This window comes from Lissotriton vulgaris, chromosome 9 (assembly GCF_964263255.1).
Source record: "Lissotriton vulgaris chromosome 9, aLisVul1.2, whole genome shotgun sequence".
Lineage (NCBI taxonomy): Eukaryota > Metazoa > Chordata > Amphibia > Caudata > Salamandridae > Lissotriton > Lissotriton vulgaris.
Genome location: NC_141697.1, coordinates 332,433,205 through 332,456,980, shown reverse-complemented (window position 1 = coordinate 332,456,980; position 23,776 = coordinate 332,433,205). Strand labels below are relative to the sequence as shown.

At 46.4% G+C, this 23,776-nt stretch overlaps 1 protein-coding gene across 4 annotated transcripts in view; it reads right to left on the bottom strand.

The window, feature by feature from the left end:
- Positions 1-1,761, bottom strand: part of RPS6KA5 (ribosomal protein S6 kinase A5) — a 658,611-nt gene extending 656,850 nt beyond the window's left edge. The window contains exon 1 of one of the 4 annotated variants that reach the window (XM_086937662.1): positions 1,394-1,761. In XM_086937662.1, the coding sequence (XP_086793788.1) occupies positions 1,394-1,457 (64 nt within the window). In that variant the 5' untranslated portion in view covers positions 1,458-1,761. The remainder of the gene's footprint in view (positions 1-1,393) is intronic. The other 3 variants (XM_086937664.1, XM_086937661.1, XM_086937663.1) reach the window with 3 other exon arrangements.
- Between the last annotated feature and the right edge of the window lie 22,015 nt (positions 1,762-23,776).

Here is a 23,776-nt window from a genome sequence, read left to right as displayed (position 1 = left end):
GTCCTTTCAAATTGGTTGCTCAAAGAACAAAGCAGTAGGCTGCGCCTATGTGAGAGCTATTGGCTTTGCCAATGTCTTTTAGTCATGTTGTACGGCAAGATGGCTGTGCAACACGGTTAAAAATAAAGTTAGAAAAAGCAATATTCGCAGCAGTACTGGCACCGCTTCATAGCATTTTGGGGGGGGGCAGGCGGAAAGGGTAAGAAAAGACGGGGAAGGAGGTCAGGGTACGGACAAGCAAGGATGACGGGGAGAGGTGGGGCAGTGCAGGCTACAACCTAGGTGCATAACAGCGATGGGGGCTGTGAATGGGAAGTAGCAACACAGAAGGGGAATGTGGGAGGCGGGAAGAAGAAATAGTACCTCAATCACAGAGTGAGCAGCAGACAGACACTAATATAGATTACACAATCTGTGCTTGGTCCATGCTCCACACCAAAGAAAAGGAAGTTAAACCGGTCCTTGCAGGCCAATTCGGAGCCAACAAAGAAGAGTAAAAATGAAGTTAACGAATGGTAAGCAACAGGCGGGCTCAGCGCCCTTCATAGTAAACCATACCACTCACAACAGAGAATGCACTGTCAGCAGGTGAGACCTAAAAATGAGATACTGTGAAGTAAATCAATTTGCCTAGGATCACACAATTTGGTAAACTGGTGAAGCTAGGATTTAAACAGCATTCCTAATTGCAACTTGTAAAGTTATGCCCCTGTAAGTTTACCTTCTTCTTCGATCTCCCATTTAACAGCAAATTGTTCATTTCTTTAATAAGGTAAATTAGAGCTCAAGATTCAATAAATACAAAATATTCGCGGTGATCAAAAGAAATGCAGGGCAGTCGTTTTTCTTGCTGGCTTACCTTGACCAGGTTTATATGGCTCACCATCTCAATAAATGCAACTAAATAGATTAGCAAAATAGGGCTCAGGGATGCCACAGCGGATGCTCAGGTTACAGTTCTTGATACACAAATGAATCGCAGGTGGCCATAAAGAGACATTCATTTACATGGTCTGCCTTCGTTTCAAGAAGAAAAACTGATTTTACACATCCGCTCGGCCGTCCGGAGTTTAATTGTCTGCCTTTTAAAAGCCGCACTGAGGCGCGAGTGGAGCAGTGTCTGCGGTGCTTACTCTGACTCTGGTTTGAAGTCAGTCCCATGGAACATGGGTTTGAGCCAAATTTGGCTCGAGCCCTGCTTTACTTCCAGACCTGCGGGGACAGGTGGTCCACCGAGCGCATGGTGCCTCAGAGGACAGTGTTTGAGGTGAGCCTCCTCGTGTCCAAGGTAAACGTATTCCCTTCCTTTTTTCAGGAGAAAAGTGTAAAGAGCCCACGCTTGCCGGCTCTCTCTTGGTTTTAGGGGTTCTACGCTCCACAGCAACACACTTACCATTGGTCAGCTGGTGTTTGACTGTGTGCACCTCCTCCGATCCGCCAGCCGGAGCCTCCTCCATCTTCCCCTCCTCACTGCAGGCTCCGCTCTGAAAGGCGTCTCATTGCCTAGGGGAACTTGGGGGCAAGACAATACTTGCCAGTGCCTTGGAGCCCGTGGACTGCGTGGTTCAATGCTAAAACACTCTTCCCTCCACGCCGCATAAAAAGATTTACAACCCTACTACGCACCGCAACCACCATCTCAGGGGCTGTCTAGTTGACCCAGCGGTGCTGTCAGGAGCCAGCCTCCCATTGGCCATGCGCTCACAGCAGCCGCCATCTCATTGGTTAGCTGCATTCAGCAGCCATTCGTCAATTGGATGGAAGGATTCGGCTGTAAACAAACAGTACAACCTGGAAGGGCGTGAACATAGAAGAAGCACAACCGTGGTACACTCACTGTGCATGGCACGGGAGTGGAAGACACACTACTATTTGGCAGCAGCGGAATAGTAAGAAAGAGTAGCATGGCATTCCCAGTTCTTTGGCGTAATAATGTTAAACCGAATAACTTAGAAGCAGAACTACACTACCAAGTTCCACATCTACCACTTTTCAAACACAAACACACACAGACAGCCCCCCCAACAACTATATAGCAATGGATTGATATCTGCTATTCACCACAATATTCGCATTATTTCCTACTGACCTTCACGACTCTCTTTAGTTGGGTTCTTCTCAGAACTGCCAGCCTGCCCTGTGTTACGAATCTCAGGTTAGTCTAACACATGCGACTGATGTGGCACTTTTAGCCTGATAATCAATCCTAAATTCTACTGATGAACCAGGAGCAGTGTAAATCTCCTTTAGAATTGTGTTGCTATCAAATGGCATTGCATAATTGAATATAAAGCACATTGGGCTTCACAATAAGGAATGATAGGTATTGTAGTGTCTTGTAGTTATTAATGGCAGGACCCTTTCCCTCATGGACACCATAGAAGAATGACATAATCATTTGGGTGTGGTTAATAAAGTTCATGAAGCAGTGCGTACAGTTAATGGCTGCACTAAGAAGAATAACATGCACTAGAAAGCTCCGTGTGTGGCGTTGTCATTTACATGCTACCGGGCTAGGGAGGACACTACAACTGGTGACGAGTTAGGGGTTCTGTAACCCGTAGTAATGAGTGTGCTCTCCCTGAGAGTGTGCCGAGGTCGAGCAAAAAGTTCAGTCACAGATGGCCCGAACCCTGTAAGTAAGGTATAAAGAAGAGTTACTGTGGTGCAGCATAACATAGACCTAGCATACATGCAGTGACAAGTAGGTACAGAAAAGAACAGAAGGCCACGATAGCCAGGTGCAAAAGCACGCCACAAGCAGAAGCATCCAGGTGCCAAGAAACACTAAGGGCAGTGAAAACCAGGTATGATGCAGAAAGATGAGAACAGTGACAACCATGCACATGAGAAAAAGCGGTCACTCACCGATATAGACGACAAAGAGACCATACAACATGGGTACTCGCAAACATTTGCCTTGGGGTCATAAAGAGCTGTCTGTGGTGTGACCGAGGGCCGTACTGATGGCAGCAGGGTGGCGGGAGGGGCTCTGGGATTCTGTAAGGAGGTTTAAAAAAAATTTAAAACGAGCAAGCATTTATTTTTCGGTTAATAAATGCTTGCCTGTTTGTTTAACATTTTTACTCAATATTAGTGGTCAGCAACTAAACAGCAGCTTGTGCTGCGGTTCACCAGGGGGGCTGTGTGTAAAGGTTAGGAGGGTCGCAAGCAGCCCCCGGGCGTACTTTGAGCATCACTGCCATAAAACATCAGATCGCCCACGACAACACTGATGCAAGCATGCAGCTGGGGCTTAGGGATGGTATGAACGAAACATGTCCCAGGGGGCAGCAGATGGCGACAGAGCGAGTCCGGCTCTCGACAGCAGCAAGTTATGATGCCACCATGTTCTTGAAACCAAAGCTTCCATTCGATACTGCCAAAAAACAGAATATTGGCGCCAGATAGACTGCCTAGATCGAAAAATTCAATGATTTCAGCAACGCATTAGAAGAAGCAGATGACAAAAAAATCATCAAATACCTAAAGAACCTTGCAGGTGACGGAGTGAAGGGAGCAATAAAGAAAATACCACAAGTTGATGAAATATTTTACCAACAGATTAAGGTGGCATTAGCAATTAAGTTTCATCCACTGTAGAATGTCGACTAGGAAAGGTACATCTTCAATCATGCCAGACAACAAGTTAGAGAAATAATGGTTGAGTTTGGTGAAAGACTTGGGGCTCTCATCAAGCATTACAAGTTCAATTAATTCAATGATGAAGAAGCCATCCTCGTGACTCCAAAGGACCAATCCACACCCAGGAATAGATTAACTATGCTGAACTAGGGCATACCTCAGAAGGAGGTAGGGTGGGAGAAATGAAAGCTGGGCTATTGTTCATTGGCCATTGTTACTTGACAAATGATTATTGGCAAGAACCCACGTTTCGCCCACTGAGATTGGAAAGATTTCAGATGTGACTGAGCATATCCACTGGATTCCTATGAAACACAATAAAATTTGTAGAGTCATCAATGGTTGCCTTTCTGACGTATGCTGCACAGGACATTATGTCTGGAGAGAGTGCTTATGGCTGCCAGTGCAGAAGAACATGCAGATCGACAAACTGCTGATATGGAAGCTGAAGTAGCTCAGAGTGAATCAGCATTGAACATGAAAAGTAAGCAGAGACACAAGGTCGAGGGCGATAAAGTGATGTCTCTGAGGAAAAGAAATTGTGTTTCCGATGCGGATTCTCCTTTTTGCACAGGGGTAAATGTCCCGCCATTGGACAGACATGCAAAGGCTGCGGTAAAGAGAACCATTTTGTAACTGTTTGCAAAGCGAAAGAGAAATCGACAAGGTCACATCGAGGAGAGAAAATGGATGCCAGAAATGTCTATAAACCCTCTAGCCACGCCCACAAGATCAAGTGGCGATACCAATTGAAGCATGTAAAATTAATTGACATCGACCATTATCTAAATCATCCTCCAAAGGTTCCTCAGTGTCATTGTCGAGCGACAGTGAATAAGATAACTGTGCAGTGATAATGTCAACTGGTAAATGGCGTGAGCATGTGGGTTTGGCTTCATGCAGAGAAGAGTCCAATTCCAAGCGATATCAATACGTGAAACCACATTCCTTTGGACATTGCCCCAAGAACACACTGAAGGGGAAGGGTTGTTCCATACCTTTTATCATTGACAATGGTGCATCGATAAACATCATGCCAGCAGAGAAGTACAATGAACTGTCACCAGTACTCTGTCTCACACCTTTGAAGACAAAGGTATACATGTGGGCTCCCTTCAAGCCATTGCAAAGTCAAGGATCATTTGTAGGCACCATGAGAAGACGAAAGTACAAGCACCAATTCATGTTCTTCCAGATACTTTGTCAAGTGCACGTTTACTCCATTTCAGTACAGTTACTGACATGGGTCTGATTTCCATGAACTATAATATAAATGCACATGCAAATATAGTGAGTCAGTTCCCCTCATTGTTTCATGGACTAGGAAAGTTTAAAAACATGGACGTACAATTTCATATCAATTTGTCCTGTTTCTCAACAACATTGTCAAATTGCATTTTACCTGCAAGAAGCTGCTTAGAAAGAACTGGAAACGCTGTTCAAGTGTGATATCATTGAACTCTCTACTGGTTCGACCTCATGGGTTTCACCCTTAGTGGTAGTGCCCAAAAAGGACAGTGGAGGTACCGTGTGCATCTGAGTCAACACATGCCAAGCTAACAAGGCTATTGAGAGAGAATGACATCCAGGCCTGCACATTGCATACATGATTACACAGCTGAATGGTGCCAAAGTCTTTTCTCGTCTTGATCTGAACAAAGGGTATTATCAATTCGAACTAGAGGAAAACTGCAGGTACATTACCACCTTTTTGGCCCAAAATAGTTTGTTCAGATATAAAAGACTAAGTTTTGGGGTGTCATCAGCTGCAGAACTGTTTCAGGATATCATTCACCACATAATACAGCCTGTCACACATGTCTTTGATTATAGTGTTGATTTGCTGGTATTTGGGGCCACTCGAAAGGAACCTGGCAAAGCCCTTAAACAAATATGCCTCTTGCTGGCTGATGCCGATCTCACTTTAAATGCAGAAAAGCGTGAGTTTCACAAAACAAACCTGAAATTCTTTGATAATATTTTCTATGAAAAGCGTATGACATCAGGTCCGGCTAAAGTATAAGCCATGCCGTCCACTACTCTACCACAAGGTGTGATCGTGCTGCGATCCTTCCTTGGCATTGCCACTGTTCTAGGTACATTCAGGATTTTTCCACAGTTGATGCCCCTTTAAGAGACTTGACAAAAAGAACGCTGTGTTCAAATGGTCACCTGAATGCGATACAAGCTTTAAGAAAATCAACATGCAATTGAGAACTTTACCGAAATTGCCTATTTTGATCCAAAACTTCATTCTAAGATTGAAGTAGATGCCAGCCCAATGGGGTTGGGTGTGGTCCTTGCCCAGCACAGTAGACACAACAACGCTCAAAGACACATTGTGAGTTATGCGAGCAAGAGTCTGTTGCGGACCAAAGTGCTTATTCTCAACCTGAAAAAGAAAGCATAGGTGTAGCTTGGGTTTTTGAATACCTCCATGGGTTTCTATATGGAAAGCACTTCACTCTTGCCACTGACTACCAGGCATTGTTCCTCACTTCAGAGAATCCAAAGGCCAAGATGCCTCTTCATATCAAGAGGTGGAGTTGAGATTGCAAGAGTATGATTATACTATCGTTCATAAGCCAGGGACAGATCAGAATCCCACTGACTACTTTTCTCGAGTGTCAGTGCAGTGTCACAGTACAGCTCTACTGTTTCATCAGCCATGCATGACTAGGTCTACAAGACTTGTTCAAGCACCTCAGCAACTCATTGAGGAACTGTGATGTATATATGTAATATCTGTACTTTTTATTAACAGAGGGGGAGATGTAGTGGACCCTTCTGGTCCCTGATGGACTTCATAGGGGAATGATGTAATTGTTTGGGTGTGGTTTTATACTGTTCATGATGCAGTGCGTACAGTTAACGGTTGCACTCTGAAGAATAAAGATATGTACTACAGAGCTCCGTGTGTGGCGGAGTCATTTTCATACTTCCTCTCTGAGAAGGATGCTACAGGTATTAAAGTGAAAACATGAAGGTTTATTAAAACTTTAAAGGCCAAGGGTGTATATACCGCAGGTAGAGGGTTCACAGAGGTTGAGAATAGTGAAATGATCAAATATATTGTCATGTCAGGGTTATCTGATGAGGATAAGAGTTGTTAAGACTCCCCCTTCACGGATGATGAAGTAGCACAGGCAATCAGGGGGATAAAATCCGGTAAGGCAACTGGTTCTAATGGGATACCAATAGAGTTATATAAGTTGAATGCTCAGAAACTTGCCCCGTATATCCGAGCCATGTTCCTGGAGAGTAAGGAGAGGGGTCAGCTCCCATACGACCAGCGTGTGGCAAATATAGTGGTCATTAATAAAAAAGGTAAACCGAGGACACAATGCTCCTCCTATAGGCCCATTTAGCTTCTTAATGCAGAGCCCAACATCTTAGCAAAATTGTTGGCTACCAGATTGGTCAAGGTAGTCACAACCCTCATACACTCCGATCAGTCCGGCTTTATGCCGCGCCGTAATACGGCTCTGAACCTGCGGAGGCTGCATGGGATTCTTGGAGGTTCCTCAAAGATACAGGAGCCGGTGGTCCTAGTGTCTTTGAACGCCACAATGTTGTTTGACCAGGTTGAATGGAACTATCTGTTTGCGGTTCTGGCGAAGCTGGGTTTTGGAGTTTATCGGGTGGGTGCGGCTATAATACGCTAATCCCCTGGCCAGAGTGGTAGTTAATAACTGTGGATCAAATGATTTTTCACTGGAGAGGGGCACGAGACAGGGATGCCCGCTGTCCCCGCTACTTTTCGCGCTGGCGCTGGAGTCACTGGCGGTGTGGGTCAGATGGGATCGCTCAATACTGGGCTTGTGGTGGACATCGGATTGGGAGGATAAAATTTCACTGTACGCAGACGATATTCTGCTCTATTTTACCAACCCCAGGGCATCTTTTATTTGTTTCCTAGATGTGCTTGCCATTTTTGGTAGGTACTCCGGATTTGCTATCAATTGGACGAAGTCGGTGCTTTTTGTCTTAGCGGGCAAACCGCCGGTAATTCCGCAATCATGTCCTATTCAGATTGAACTGGTAGGATTTAAGTATCTGGGCATCTATATAACGCTGGACCCGAAGTTGAGGTATGCCAATAATTTGGGCTCCCCCTTGAACAGGTTTAAGAAAGATGCGGAACGCTGGAAAGCCTTTCAGCTATAATTGCTTGGAAGAGCGACGCTGTTTAAGATGATGGCCCTCCCGCGATTTCTGTATGCGCAACAGAATTCAATGGACCCGGTGCCAGTCTCTTATTTTAAAGAAATCGAGGCGCTTCAGAGACAGCTTCTCTGGGACGGCAGACCCCGAATAGCGTTCAACAAATTAACCCTCCCGTGGTATGATGGGGGTATTGGACTCCCAGATTTATAAAAGTATTATTGGGCGTCGCAATTAGTAGCTGTGAACCATGTTGTCTATGGTCCCCCCGGGGACCCGGGATACGCCATGGATCCCGGGCTAGCGCCAGTGGAGACATTAATAGAGCTTTGTACGCTAAGCCAGGGAGATTCATGTTAACAGGCCCAACCGCACATGCTGTGCAGGTGTGGCACGCTGCTAATAGATATTTAGGGTGGGAGGGAAGATTGGCGTTGACAACCCCCCTGTTTAATTCGGAGAGACTCAGGAGTTTGTGGAAAACCAAGGGGTTCGATAAGTGGGATCTTATAGGGATTACCTAGATAAAGGGTGTTTGGGGAGGAGACAAGATGCATACCTTTGACTTTCCTAAGGAACAGTATAGTATGCACGACAATGAACACTATTGATATCGACAGGTGAGGCACGCTCTCCTTACCCATGTACCCAGGGGGCCGTGCTCCCGGAAGCCTCTCCTCTTGAAGATCGAGTATTTGATGGGCACCTTCCCGAGAAGACGATCTCCTTAATATATAGGAAGTTAGTTAACAATATGGAGGAACCGTTGGGACGTATTAGAATGCAGTGGAATACAGACGAGTTGGAATTAGATGACGAGGATAGGGTGGAGGCAGTTTCCTCCCCGAAGGTAGTGGCGATTCAGATGAGGCTCCGACTGGTGCAGCTAAAGATCTTGTATAGATCATATATTACCGGATCCCGGTTAGTGCAAATGGGGCCAGTGGAGAGTGGAGAGTGCAGAAGGGAGTGTGGAGAGCCTGGTACTTTCAAGAACATTCTTTGGCATTGTGGGGTAATTAGGCGTACTGGACGAGAATCCACGACGAAATAAAAGAGGTATTGGGGGAGGATATACATCCAGAAGCTCGGAGGTATCTACTGAATGTGTGTAAACCCACGGATCTAAGTGTGTGCCAGAGGCAGTGGGTCACACTTGCGTACATGGTGGCTAAACAAAATATTGCTCAGCTTTGGGGTGCGAGTCAGCCGCCTCGAATCTCCAGATGGGCTGAAGACTTAGACTGATGTATGTTTAGGGAAAAGTCTGTGTATGTAGCCAGAGGGTGCTCAGGGAAATGGGGGAAGGTTTGGGGGGCGTGGAACAACCACCGTGGAGAGATTTGTGAGCCACAGAGCCACGAGCGGAATCCGAGGCGCAAGAATCCCTATAATCCCACTGCATGCAAATACTTCAAGTGATTCTGTACATGTGGCACGCGGACCTATACGCTAAGAAGATTGTGATTCACCTGATGCTCCTTTGTTTTGTATTTTTTATTATTTTGTCAATAAAAAGAGTTTAAAAAAAAAGTTTAAAGGCATTACAGAAAGCAAAATCAATGACAAAGAGTCACCACTTAATTATTTGTCACTGGAAAGCATGAATTTCACAATAAAAGGCAAATCATGAAATTGCAAAACACAGTATATTTCCGCTCAGTAAATAGGTCATAAATTAGTCTGACAGAATGCTTCCTCCGACAGATCTGGGGAAGGTGAGCACAACACCCTCTGGCTGAAGATCATTTTATAGTGGAATATAAAATACTCTATGAATTCTGGTGTGAATGTGCTAAGGCCTAAAGATCCCATCAAATCATATTACAGAAAGAACAATACAGTTTAAAATTACATTTTTCATTACTGTCCCACAGACTTTTTCAGTACAATTCCCATCCCTGGTGCTCTTGTGATACCTTCTAGTTAGTACATATTCTGTTACAAGTCAAGGTTAAGTTCTCATGAGAAATTACACTGCAGTCCCAATCGGTGAGACTTGGGAATGCATTCACTTTGCTAACACAGCATGAGAATGAAGCTTGAGAATTAACTATCTTTGGGCATGAGAGAATGACATTGTGTCCAAAACATTGCCTACAAAATATCACTCCTATGTTGGATACACAGCGTGTAAAGGACAGAAAGATGAATGCATGCAGGAATAAGATGGTGACAGGCAGCAATAACCATTCTGAAAGTAAGGCCTACATTATTTACATTAACATAAACACTCTTTCTCAGTAAAATATCTTAAATTCATCTGGTAACACTCCCTGTTAATACAAATATGCATTTTTATTAAAACCAGTATACAAACAGTGATATATCGCCACAAGTATGGGATATTATAACGCATGTGTGGCACTTGGCAGGGTTAAACAGAGCAAATACACAGCTATCCGTCTCGTCCGCAGCCGCTTGCAAGAGACAGGTGCCAAGGTCTTTTGGTTAATTAATCAGCCTTGCTTCCACACCATTGACGTCAAAGTCCCTGGCCTGGGGACCTGCAATAAATACAATTACTTTCATACACCCATCAGTAAAGAAATACTTCTTCCAAGAGATTTGGAGTGCTGACGGTGTTTATTCACCCCAAAGAGCTCACCTCACCAAAGCACAGTCATCATGAAAACTACACACGTGGGCATGGCTGAGCACCGCATGATGTAAATGTAAATGTACAAGAATTTAAATAGCGCAAATCACCAAGCGGTTTCTAAGCGCTTGCTTAGGGAACCCGTCCTGGTATTCCCCTGTGAGATAACCCCGGCAGGGTATCCGCAAGGTGAAAGCCAGGCATCCTGCCACGAGGGGCCGTTGTGGAGATTAAGTAAGCTATTGCCCAGAGTCGCAGAGTGTGAACCCGTGGATCGGGTAGGCACCGGAGCGAGAATTGTCGAGTCCATGGACAATTTAGGACTCAAGACCCCGCCGAGCCGGGAATTGAACCCTGGTCCCGGGCTGACCTCTGCTTCCAGGTCTGCCTCCTCTAACCAGTGAGCCACACTTCTCCACTGGCTGATGCATGTTGTTGTGGCTCCAGCTAGAGGGCCTATCATCTGAAAACTTCGCGGAAGGCCCATCGACAGTGAAAAGGCACCCCACCTGAAGTTTTGGACTAGAAGGGGTGATTTCTGCTACTGCGTCGTGAGTGCTGCAAGGACTTTGAGGCACCTGGGCTGGATGGAGGCCTCACCCGGAAGTGGTCGGTAGCCACAAAGTGCATACAATGCTCTTTCCCTGGCACACACTGGGTCCCGCAGCACTGGTGACAGCTTGGAGGAGAGGTGAGAGTCTGGGATCCAGGCAGAAAAGGGTAGCAGCAAGGGACAAGAGCACCGCCAATGGAAGGGACTACTTCTTGGGGTTGGCCCCGTGTTACAAGCCACTACCGGTGCATAGTCCTCCCTCTCAACACCTGTCAGTGCCTCTACATTCAGTTGTATTTAAGCTCCTCTGCCAATAGTCTATTCCACTAAGCCAAAGGTTCAGCGCGTTAGACATTTAAACCGCGCATGGAAGTGCAACATAATTTTAAGTGCTGCAGTAAACTTACGAAAGTAAAGATATGTCTACTAAATTACCTAATAAGACAACTAGTGTAAAATGTTAATTATGTTTACACCACAAACGCCTTTGTGATTGGCAGCAGTTACTGCTTGTTATGTGTGCTTTTTAATTTTGTGTGCGATTTAGGAATTAGTTGTGATGAAATTTTTTGGGGGGTAAACTTCTAATATGTAGGGCAACATAGATTGGTTCTGATGACTTGATAAATCCAAAAAGTTTTTAAGATGGCATTCACACCTCCCAAAAATCGCATTTGGTATGTCCGTGAGACACAGAGATTTGGGACACCACAGTGTGGAGTTTAGTTGCCACTACTCATTTACCCAGGTCCCAGCACTATGTACTGGTGCCTACGGGAAAGCAATGTAATCCTCAAACAAGATGGAAGCTGAACTGACTTTACTGACGGTCATACCGTACACACACTGATCCTCCCCTTTGACTCCATGTATGGTCAAAAGAGGTAGCTACAACAATATGCATTCTTTCCAGTGAAATGTTTAGAAGTGGCTGTGAGGTGACAGTTAACTATAGAACAAATCTCTAATAGGAAAACCTTCATTCTATGCAATCTCTATCTACAGTGCACAACACCGGCCTTGGAACATTCTAGGCAGCTTTATTTAATAAAAGACATATTGTTGGTAATTGATCCCTTCGTTCGTAGTAACTATCATTCAGCATATGCGCATCCTTGTTGTACATAGCCTCCTCACATCACCAGTGGCACTTGAAATAACAGATGTTGTAACACCGAGGATAACATGCAGCAATGCTAGACACTTATAAAGTCCCCAAGGCAAGACCTATTGGCTATGCCAATGCTTGTTACTTTGTGTTTTGATTTGACTACATCTATGCCCAGCAGGCAGGCCTGTGGGAGCGTGGCATCACAACTGACACATCCCTAAATTGGTGAGCAGTACCATGAGTGGCATAGTATTGTAAGAATTGTCCTGCACCTGTCTCCAAAAACTCTCCCTGGCCACTTCAAATGAATTCATGGTGTGGAAATCGCAGAAATTGCCGTTAGCATAAGCTTAAGCCATTTTAGTTGTGGCATCCATTTTGTCAAGGCATGTGATTCTGCCGTCTTCACTGTTGCCTGCCTTTCTATTCTGCTTGAGTCATCAGCTTTAGTTAACTCCTTCTATTCTGAGCCAGAGCATTGTATGAGCTCAGAAAGACCTGTAGTTGCTAGAATGCACCTGTTTTAGAATGTAACTATCAGGCTATTTCAACTGATGTAAGCAGTTCTGTCTCCCCTCCCACTTTGCTGACCAAGTGATATCTGTCTGACCATGTTAGTTGATAGCTACTCCTGTGTATGCCTGTACCTTCTATTTGAGTCTCCATGCTTCCTCAGCAGCAAACAGGGTAAAAAAGTCCCTTGGTTTCTGTATTCCTTGTACTACCTCATACAGTGCCCAAGGGTGTTATATTGATGTAGTCCCACTCATGAGTGATTAATAAACTTGTTATTTGATATTCCAGCTTCTATGTCAATCTCTATTTAGCTGGTTTAAGGACCAGTGGACAGATAAGGGTGAACCCCTGCACCGGTGGGCCTCTATAAAGGCTAATTTCCACAATGGCTCCAGCTTCCTAAGTCGCCAAGTGTAACACACCCTTTTCTATTCCATTTGGACATGTCCATGCTGCATTCAAAGCATGCAAATTCTGGTATCCCATAATGGCAGATTGCATGTATATGGCATTTGCTTACACCATCTTAGTCTATATCCCTTCCAAATCAACGCCATGTCCCTTACCAGGCAAGGAGCTCCCTGGAGTGTTCCTGTGTCCAGGAACCATTACTTTGACAGCTCTTCATCCTGTGTTAGGCTGGCCAGGCAGGTCTTTGTCTGTGATGGTGTTAAAATTTAACCAACCTGATATAAACCGTAACTAGCATACTAGATAATAAGTTCCATATCTTGGAGCATGGTCCACCCTCTTCATAAGTGCGTTAGAACTTCTATCCTCACTCTGCTTCTCTTCCTACTCCATATTGAAGTCCATATTGAAGTGTTTAACAGCGACCTTAACTGCTTGATGTACTTTTGTGGAATTGTATCTAGACTACATTGAAACAAATACAGACATCTTGGTAGTACTATCATTTTCGATATTGCTTTTCTTGAGCAGAGAGATGACTACTTCAGCTTATTAGCTGACTATGGTTCCTTTGCCATTTTAAGATTATAGGAAGATCTATCAAGGGTCGTGCAGCTTCCTGAGCTGTATTGAATGGTGTATCTAAATGGAGATCTCCAGAGCAGGCACTTGGGCTGCCCCTCACGCTTTTTTGAATCACTATAGGATTCAAGGTTTGTGGCTTGATGATAATAATTTTGGACAGAATAAACTGAAGTCAGTGATGCCGGGAGGTTAACTGACTTATTTTAGTTACCTTTCCTTGACTTCTGTTTTTCTCACTAATAAAGTTTGTTTGCATTTAAAGGTGATGTGTTTTACTAAACTTATTGTGGGCCAGCAGAGTCTATCCAGGTCAGCTACATAGGAAATTTTGAAACGGGCTACAGCCCGAACTGCTGAACTGAATTATCTCAAATTTGGCAAAAAGGTAATGCTTGGTTCAGAAAGCGGCCTTTTTTTAAATGGTGTAAATGGTGTAAATCCGTTCAGTACTTGCTGAGTAATTAAAAAAATAAAACTTTAGATATCTATGGCCGAGGAGGGTTCGCGAACCCTCCCGACCACGTGCCTTATTCTAATTGGCTGTCAACACTCCAAACCAGGAAGTGTTGGCAGCCACCTTGTGACTCGATAGAACCGAGTCACAAGAAAACAGAAAAACAAAGATGAAAAAATAGAAAAGGGGGCAGGGTAGAAACACCCTGACCCCCTAGGCCTGCTCAGAGGGTCCCACAAGGACCCCCAGGGCCAAAAAAGCACTTTTCCCCACAAATTGGCCGAATTCGTGCTGGGTGCGCAAATCCGGACGGAAAAATAAATAAAACTCAAAGCGTGGGCTCCTGTGCTTCGTATTCAAAAAGCCCCCGGGTGGCCAGGTCCCGGGGGCACTTATAAATAATGTTGTGGGCCCACAGATGCCCCCGCAGCCCCGGGGATCACCACCTCCCCGGCACTTATTAAAATAAATGCAGGGGGTCGCAGTCCCACCTGTAGCCCCTGGGACCGCCACCTCCCTGGGGCTACCTAAAGAAATGCAGGGGGGGTCCCAACCCCCCCCCACACTACTCCGGGGTCTGCCACCTCCCCGGAGCATTTATGATAACTAGCGGGTGGTCCCGCGGACCCCCCGAGCCCCGAGGACCCGGGGTTAAAAAATATACTTATTGTGGGGGGGGGGGCTCAAGCCCCCCCACACTGCCACCACCTCCCCGGGGCACCTAATATTGAGATTTGGAGGGGTAGCTGGTGGGATAGTTGGCCCCCAGGGACCCTGAGGACTCAAGGGGATTTAATCCCCCAATTTACAATGCTCCAGGGGGCGCGTTTGCACAGTGGTGCAGGGAGGGGGCGTGGCCTGATGTGACAAGTGTACAAATGCGACCTGTGGCTCATTTTAAGTTGGAGAATTAAGTCCCCTTGATTCCTGAGGGTCCCTGGTGGCCAACTAGCCCACCTGGCACCTCTAGTAAGCGCCAGGAAGCTGTATTGCAGCAAGGTGGTCCAAGGCCATGCCCCCTTTTTACACCACTCTGCAACAGAGTTGGTGCTGCAACTTTGCCTGTCACACGTCCAGTGCCACGCCTAAAGACTGCATTTACCATGATGCTCGAGGGTTACACCCGCTGGTGAGGTCAGAAGTGTGCGACCCATAGACTTTTCAGATCTGTGGAGCTTACTGGAGGTAGCTGGTGGGCTAGTTGGCCCCCAGGGACCCTCAGGACTCAAGGGGACTTAATCCCCCAAATTATAACACACCAGGGGGTGCATTTGCACAATGATGCAGGGAGGGGGCGTGGCCTGATGTGACAAGTATGCAAACCCACCCTGTGGAGCGTTTTGAGTTGGGAATTAAGTCCCCTTAAATCCTAAGGGTCCCTGGGGGCCAACTAGTCCACCAGGTACATCCAGTTAGCGACACAGAGTTGTATTGCAGAGAGGTGTAAAAAGGGGCATGGCCTCGGACCACCTCTCTGCAACGCAGCTCTGTGGCACTTACTGGAGGTACCTGGTGGGCTAGTTGGCCTCCAGGGACCCTCAGGATTCAAGGGGAATTAATCCCTGAACTTAAGACCCACCGGGGGCGCGTTTGTACAGTGGTGAAGGGAGAGGGCGGGGCCTGAAGTGACATGTATGAACTTATGCAATCACTCCGCCAAAACCCAAGCACTTATAAATTCACCATGCACTCTAATCATCCAGTCAGTAACCATGTACTTATGCAATGACCCAGGCACTAACACATGCACTGCTACAATACTCTGAGCTCTACCCATGCAGTACAGCCATTGCCCTGTCAGTACCCATGCACTCTTTCAATCACCCAGCAAGCACCATGTACTTATCCAGTCACTCCACCAAAACCCAAGCACTTATAAATTCACCATGCACTCTCCTTGCAGCACTCTAATCATCCAGTCAGTAACCATGTACTTATGCAATGACCCAGGCACTAACACATGCACTACTACAATACTCTGAGCTTTACCCATGCAGTACAGCCATTGCCCTGTCAGTACCCATGCACTCTTTCAATCACCCAGCAAGCACCATGTACTTATCCAGTCACTCCACCAAAACCCAAGCACTTATAAATTCACCATGCACTCTACTTTCAGGACTCTAATCATATTTATTATATTTTATTTATTTTAAAGGTTTTATATAGCGCTGGCTAGACCCAGAGGTATCAGAGCGCTTTATATGAGCATCAGATCATAGTTCCAGGTTACATCGTTACAAAGGTTACACAGTTATTAGAGCATGGCAACATAGTTACTTGTAAGGTCAAGATAAACAATAATAACAAATACGAAAGGGGAAAAGCAGGCAAGGGGAAAGATTCAGGGGAGGGGGAAGGAGCTGGGGAAGTAGACAGGTAATGAAGGCGGGAAAGAGGAGGGGAGGGTGAAGGATATCGCATGGAAAGAGGAGGGGAAGGGCGACTGCGATACAAACCGGTAGACGAGTCAAAGCAACGTCCAAAGTCCAGTAAGCTGTGATCCCAGGGGAAGTGGTATCACTTTCCTGTCTCTGTTGCGGGAGGCTCCCTTTACGCAGTGGACTCTCTCAGAGGGGTCTCTGAGACTCCAAGGCCTACATATTGGATCCTTCCCCAAAAAGGGGAGAGGGAGTGCTTTGGCAAGGGGTGCCATACCATACCTCAGCTGTGATTGGCTCCCTTGGCGCAGTGGACTCTCTCAGCGGGTACGCTGAGACTCCAGAGTATAAATATTGGATCTTTCCCCAACAAGGGGAGAAAGAGTGCTTAGTCAAAGAGCACAAAGGATAGGGGGCTAGGCAGACTAGCAGGCAAGGTGAGAGGTTCAGGGGAGAGTCCAAAGGAGCTAGGAGCTAGGGAGGTAGACAAAGGGAGAAAGAGTACTAAATGGGAACAAATGTAATTAATGAGTTATTATATAGCGCTGGCTAGACTTGATGGAATCAGAGTGCTTTACATGAGGGACAATAATGTTGCAAATTACATCAGTTAAAAGTTACATAACTATCAAGAAAAGCATTTAAAGAACATAGTGGACAAGGTGAATGGAGCATTGAGGGTAAGGGGATAGGGTAAATGGGTAGGAGGAAGACAGGACCTAGAGACAAGGGGAAAATCTGCCCAAGGTCCGGCTGGGTAGGTGACAGCAGGGAGGGGGAGTCCAGAACCCATCTTCTCTTTAGCTATATTGTAGCTCCACCGGGCATCAGCCAAATTGCTAGGTCTCAACAGTCTGGCTAAGTTCCGCAGGTTCCAAGTCCTGATGTGTAGGCAGGTTAGGGGATAGGTTAAAGGTCTGGTCAATGTCTAATTGTTGTCCCAGGGAAGTAAAACAACGTGTAGGCCACCACTATGGAAGCTATCTTGGGTTCAGGCAGGAGACTGTACTGCACACTGGTACACTGGTGGCCATCCTAAGGTTAGGCATCAGGCAGTTAAAGTCAATATCCAGGACAGCGGCCGCCAGAAAATAACAAATCCAGCGTGCACACACCATCACATGCACAGACAAGCACAAGCGCACACAAATGTGGAGCACACACTCTCATATGCGCACTGATGCACACAGACAAGCACATAGCCAGAAACATTCAAGAACAAAAGCACACATAAAATCCCATGCTCTAATATAAAAACACCCAAATACATGCACACGCAAACACCATTACATGCACAGACATGCACAAGCACACAAAAATGCGCTCACTCTCATATACACGTAGACACGAACATACAGAAACTATAAAAAAACACAAACACACATACGATCACATGCTCCAGAACAAAAATACCCAAGGACGTACACACGATACATGCACACACACACACCATAACACGCACAGACATGCACAAGCACAAAACAAATGTGCGCACACACTCTCATACGTGAATAGAGGGTGCACATACAGAAACATCCACATGCACAAGCACACATACAATTCCATGCTCTAATACAAAAACACTCAAATACATGCACACACCATCACATGCACAGACATGAGCACACATACAGAAACCTCTGCGCGCAGAAACACAAGCATACATAGACTCACATGCTCTAATACAAAAACACCCAAATACATGTCAACACCATCACAAGCACAGACATGCACAAGCACACACAAATGTGAACATAGTCTTTCATACACGCACAGGCGCGCACACACATGTGCGTCTGTGGTGAGGCCTAAATCAGCTTGTGCTGGCAGTCGAAAGAGAGGCCTGGTGTAATCGTAGACTGAGGAGCGTTGAGAGTCACGCGGTCTTTCGCAAGGCACATTAGAGACTCGTGGCCCCCATCTCCAGCAACAGCTCAGCTCTCCCTCCTGCACAAAAAGCGAGCCCTCAGACTTTGTTCCCTATCAGCAGCGGGGCGCGCTTGGGGAGGAAATCTCGTAGGTCAACTGGGTAGTCCCCTAAAGAAAATACCAGGCCAGTAACGCAGCCGTTGCTAAGCCGGGTCCCGCCCCAGGCAGGATCTTTAATGGCGGGCAGGCCCCACCTCTCCATAGAAGTGAACATACACCCAATCTTTCAGGTGGTAGTCGATCTCTGGTTCCGATGTTCCCTCAAAGTTGCCACTGCGTAGTGAGGAAAGTGCTGTTGCTCTTTCACAATGTTGTGGGACTCAATGCAATGTGGTCGCTATAGTGGCCAGTAGACCGCTCAATAATCCACCGACACTTCAGCCCCTCACCTCGGTCTCCCACTTGCTAGTGTCAGGACTCCGACACGTGCGCCACAACTGTCAGCGCGGGAGGGTAATAGATCGTCAGGAGGATCCAGTGATATTCTTGATTCCCCCGGTGTCCCCCACAGCAGCACCGTTCTTTTCGCCGCATCGCCAAGTCTCAACGCGCCTCTCAGCCACTCCATTTTCCAACGGCTCTGATCAGCCCTATCATCGTCCAGTAGTCGGTGTCAGCACAACCAATTGCAGGGTCCAAACACGCAGTTCAGCGATCTGTGTATTCAACTGGAATTACCCAGGCACTAACACATGCACTGCTACAATCCCCTGTGCACTACCCATGCAGATCTCTAACCACCTACACAGTACTGATTCACTCCTCCAATTACCCAGGTTGTACCAATGCACTCCAGAAATCTCTGTCACTACCCATGCACTCCTCAAATCACTCATCCAGCATCATGTACTTATCCAATCACTCCACCAAAACCCAAGCACTTATAAATTCATCATGCACTGTCCTTGCAGTACTCTAATCATCCACTCAGTACCCATGTACTCATGCATTGACCCAGGCACTAACTCATGGCAAAAACAGAGGAAGTCATGCTAATCACAGGGGTACCCCAACGCATAGTGTTCCCTAGTGTATGTAGGTGTTTTCACTGTATTCTAAGTGTCTTTTAGCATAGCACTGGCTCCGGCCCTGGTTAGTCAGTCAGTTACCACCAGTACCCGCCAGTAAAAATTTGGGGGCACAGGAAGACTTTCTGCTCTAATGTTGATTTTTTCTGCACATCTCTTGCTTCTTCCTGTACTTTTCTTCATCTTTCTGGACTTCTGTTGCCTCTTTCTGTATTTGTCTTGCTTCTTTCTGCGCTTTTCTTCCTCTTTCTTCACATGTCCTACCTTTGTAGGCATAGTTAGAAATTAGCATTTAAATGAAATTCACGTTATAGTTAGAAATTAGCCTTTAAAACAAGCACTGGCGTTGCCAATAGGTCTCGCAGTAGGAAAGTTGGAGCTATTGGTTTTGTAAATGACAAAGCCCTTTATGTTTTTAAAATGAAAACAAAAATAAAAGGCATTGTTATTTGCAATTTTAATAGCTCAAACTCTTGTGAATGCGAGACCTATTGCACTGCAAATGCTTGTCTGTATGGGGATTGCTGAGAAATGTACACCGTACGCTGGTTTAGATGTAAAAGAACACACGTGCACCATGGGCGTCCGCAGAATTTTTTCCAGGGGGGGGCAAAACATTGACGTCATTACGGAGCAGTCCAAGGGGTTCAAACGTCACCTCACCTCGCTGCAAAATCAGCTATTTATAGACCTGGACATGCTATCTTTATGACTTACTGTCTCTCTTCAACTTCAAGCTTGGGAGCAGGCAAGCTCGGACCTTCAATCTCTCCCTAATCTTGCCGGGCGGCCATGGCTGAGTTTGGAGGAGTGTGTGAACACAAGGAGAGAAACAGAGGAGCTGAAGGAGTAACAGCCAGGTGACAATCTGAGGCGAGTTTTGTAGCAACAATAGCAGAGAGGGTGATGTATGTACGTGTGGGGGGCACTCATAGCTCGTTCAAATCAGAAAGGGGCCGTTAGAAAGCCAAACCTGCCTCATAAAGGGTTCAACAGTGGCCTAAATGAGTTTGAGGCAGATTGATGTGGCGGCAGGCGACAACAGTTTAACTCGACAGTTGGGAAAGCCTTATGATGAGGCACAGACTTGAAAGCCTCTAAACATTGGCTTCAAACAGAGCCCATGTTTGGACCCGCTGGCAGGGGAGGGTGGATTATTCCCAAATAATAAGTAAAATTTCAGAGTGCCGCAGCCGCTCAGGAGGAAAGGCATTGGGATCCGAGGAGACCGGGGCATTCCTCGTGCACGCAGGGTGAGAGATGTGTTTTGCGCAGAGCCCCGGAGATAGCATTGTGCGTGTGTTTGTGCCACGCGCTGATCCCAGCACAGACGCCACGCGCAAGCAATGAATGCATCCTGCCATGCAGGCACCATAATCATCCCGGACCCAAACCCGCCCTTAACCAACAAAGGCAGTGAGTGAACCAGTGGGACCTAAGCTGATGCCAGGAAAGATCGTGAACCCCTAAACCGCCTTCAGATAATACACACAAACCATTCATTTTTGATGAGATTAAACACATTTCAGATGGATGGATGCAGTCCGGCAGGGAGGCAAAAACCATGTCTTCCACCTGTTTACTTGTCTGCTGTAACACTACAGATCATGTAGGTCGTCAGCCACGATTACGCATACGTGTAACAGCTTCAGCCTCAGATACATATATGTGTGACACTATATACACCATGTAAATCTTCATTTATGATTACCCATGCGTCCAACATTACAGCCCATGTAGGTCTTAAGCCGCTATTACACAAATATGTAACACCACAGACAATGTAGGTCTTAAGCCATGAATACCCATCCATACGTTTAACACCACGTACAAACTATGTATGTCTAGAGCAGCGATTACGCATACGTGTAACACTACAGATCATATAGGTCTTCAGACATGAACACCCATATGTGGAACACTACATACAGTGTAAGTCTACAGCTGCAAATTATGCATTTGTGTAACACTACAGACCATTTAGGTATTCAGGCTCGATTGCGCATGTGTGGTATCCAGACCTTTTCTGAATTCTGTTAAAGGTTCTACTCTACTTCATCAAAATGTCTTTTTTTAGTTCAAGACTCACGCATAAACTATCTATCCAAGTGTACCATACCAGCTGAGACAGTAAAATCACATTCGATCTTTTATACCCAAACCAGAAAAAAAATATCTGTCCTATTTCTTGTTATTTCACATGTTCACTATGAAAACCCCTTGCAAATGTTTGACTGGCTCCCTCAGATCAGCGTTTCCCTCTGTAGCCCGCCTTTTATCCGGTGCTAAAAAGTTTAATCAAATGACGACCTTACCCGGTTCTAATCTCTCCGAACTGGCGCCTCTAGGATTTTATAAGCATTCAGAAGCACTGCTGTTCGCCACCCCGAAATATCTTGCACAAACAAATCAAAGTCTCAGGTGGTACTATAGATCTCAGAATCAAAAACTTACTGTGTCACAAAGTCTTTACTTCCAGGAAATTCTCCGAGTCTTACTTGCAGACCTTCGCTAGTTGAAAAATGCTACTCGGAATGGCCAGCAGCCGTGTTCCCGAATTCCTGCTTGGCAGGCTGACCTGTTTCTAATATTGACGGTGTCCCGGCCCTGGCCTGGAAACACCACTGTCTGGGTGGGGGCTGTGTGTGTGACCTTAAGCGCGGGCGCGCCCGGCGCGGTACTTTGCAGCGTAAGATAGGTGGCGCACCAGGCGCAGCACTCTCCGTCATGATGTCATAGGGAGTTGGTGCTGCTGCCTGCTGGCCTAAAATGATACAATGAAGAGGCCTGCTTACAAAATTAAAACTTCCGACTTCCGAAGTTCCGATCATCTGTCCATTATTTCTAACAATCATGGAAATTAAAATGGAAAATAAATGCCACACTGACTCACCACCACCACGGCACAGCACCAAACATTGCAGGCCGGGTGATCCAGGGGGGGGCAAGTGCCCCCCCTTGCCCCTACCTGCGGACGCCTCCACAGTGGAGCATCTATCCCCAAAGCCAAGATGTATTGTTATGAACGACCTGGCACTTAAACTGTATAAATCTACAAAAGGTGCTTTAAAAAACACCTAAAGAAATATTAGTGCCTGCTTCGTTCATGCACCAAACAGAGGCCTTGAACTAAAGAAGGGTCACCAATACAATGAGGCAGCTGAGCGGCGTGTACAGCCCAGTGTAACTAGACACCCCCAGAGGCGGCGGTGATCGGTTGGGGCACTCAAAGGCATTCTCCTTGGGGAAGTCCTTACAGCTTCAATCACCCGGCTGTGAAGACAGCGCAGCTCGGGTAGATGAGGGAATAAAGGCGCGGGTCTCGGCTCAGAGTGTGACTGGCTGAGGTTCAGGGAGTGTGTGGCGCGTGAGTCACCGGCAGGTCAGGTCGTGCACGCGGGAGGAGGCAGAAGGCTCACGAGGGTACTGTGGGGACTTCATTTCACCGTGGTGTTTTAGCATCCATGGCCCCTGGTGTGCACATTTGGTGCTGGCAGATAGCGCCCACATGACCGCCCACTTACTTCAAGGAACTCAACTCCTGGGAGAGATATTAGTCAGTGAACGAGGGTGGCGATAGAACTGAAACATAGATGGCGGAGATAGGACTTCTAGATCAGCATGAGGGGAGAATTTAGTCTGACGTGAACGGAATGCGAGTAAAGGTGAAGACATGGGAAATTTCGGCGAGATAGAAGGGGATTAAACATAACAGAAGAATTGGGTTTAGATGAGTGACCGGGGGTGGGATGGAAGTGGACAAAGAAAAGGATAGAAAAGCACAAGGGAGAGCAAACGATGTGAAAAGAGACGAGGGGGAGCCACGGCAGATGGAAGTGAAGGGACTACAGGAAGAGGAATGGAAGTAAACAGATGGTTGGAGACGGGCTACAGGGGATGAATTGAGATCGACAAAAAGACAAAAACGTAAAATAGACTCTGAGGATGGGGAAAAACTGGAGGCAGAGATTCTGACTGAAAGGACACCTATGTGGAAAGACGCCATGGAGTCATAACAGTGACAATAGAAATAACGCGATGGAGGCCTGACAAGACGGTGTTGGGGGGAAAAGAGGCTTTTAAGCGCTGGAACTGGAAGTCTAAGAGGCAGGAAAGCGATGAATAGGCAAATACCCATCGTGGGTCTAATGCATTACAGCAGAGATATGAGCAGGAGCCGGGAGGTGTCAAGAGGTGCAGCCAAGCGGGGTGAGAAATGGAGGCGCCAGGACAAATGGAGGAGGAAGGAAGAGGGCAAAGGGCAAGACAGACTCAAACAAGAAGGACTGGGCAAGAAGGGAGGGGGGATGCCAGCAGGGAGAGAGGAGGAAAGGTGGGAGGGAACACGGCCAGGGGGAAGCTGGCTGGGGAGGGGGAGGAGAAATCTAAGTAAGGCTGTC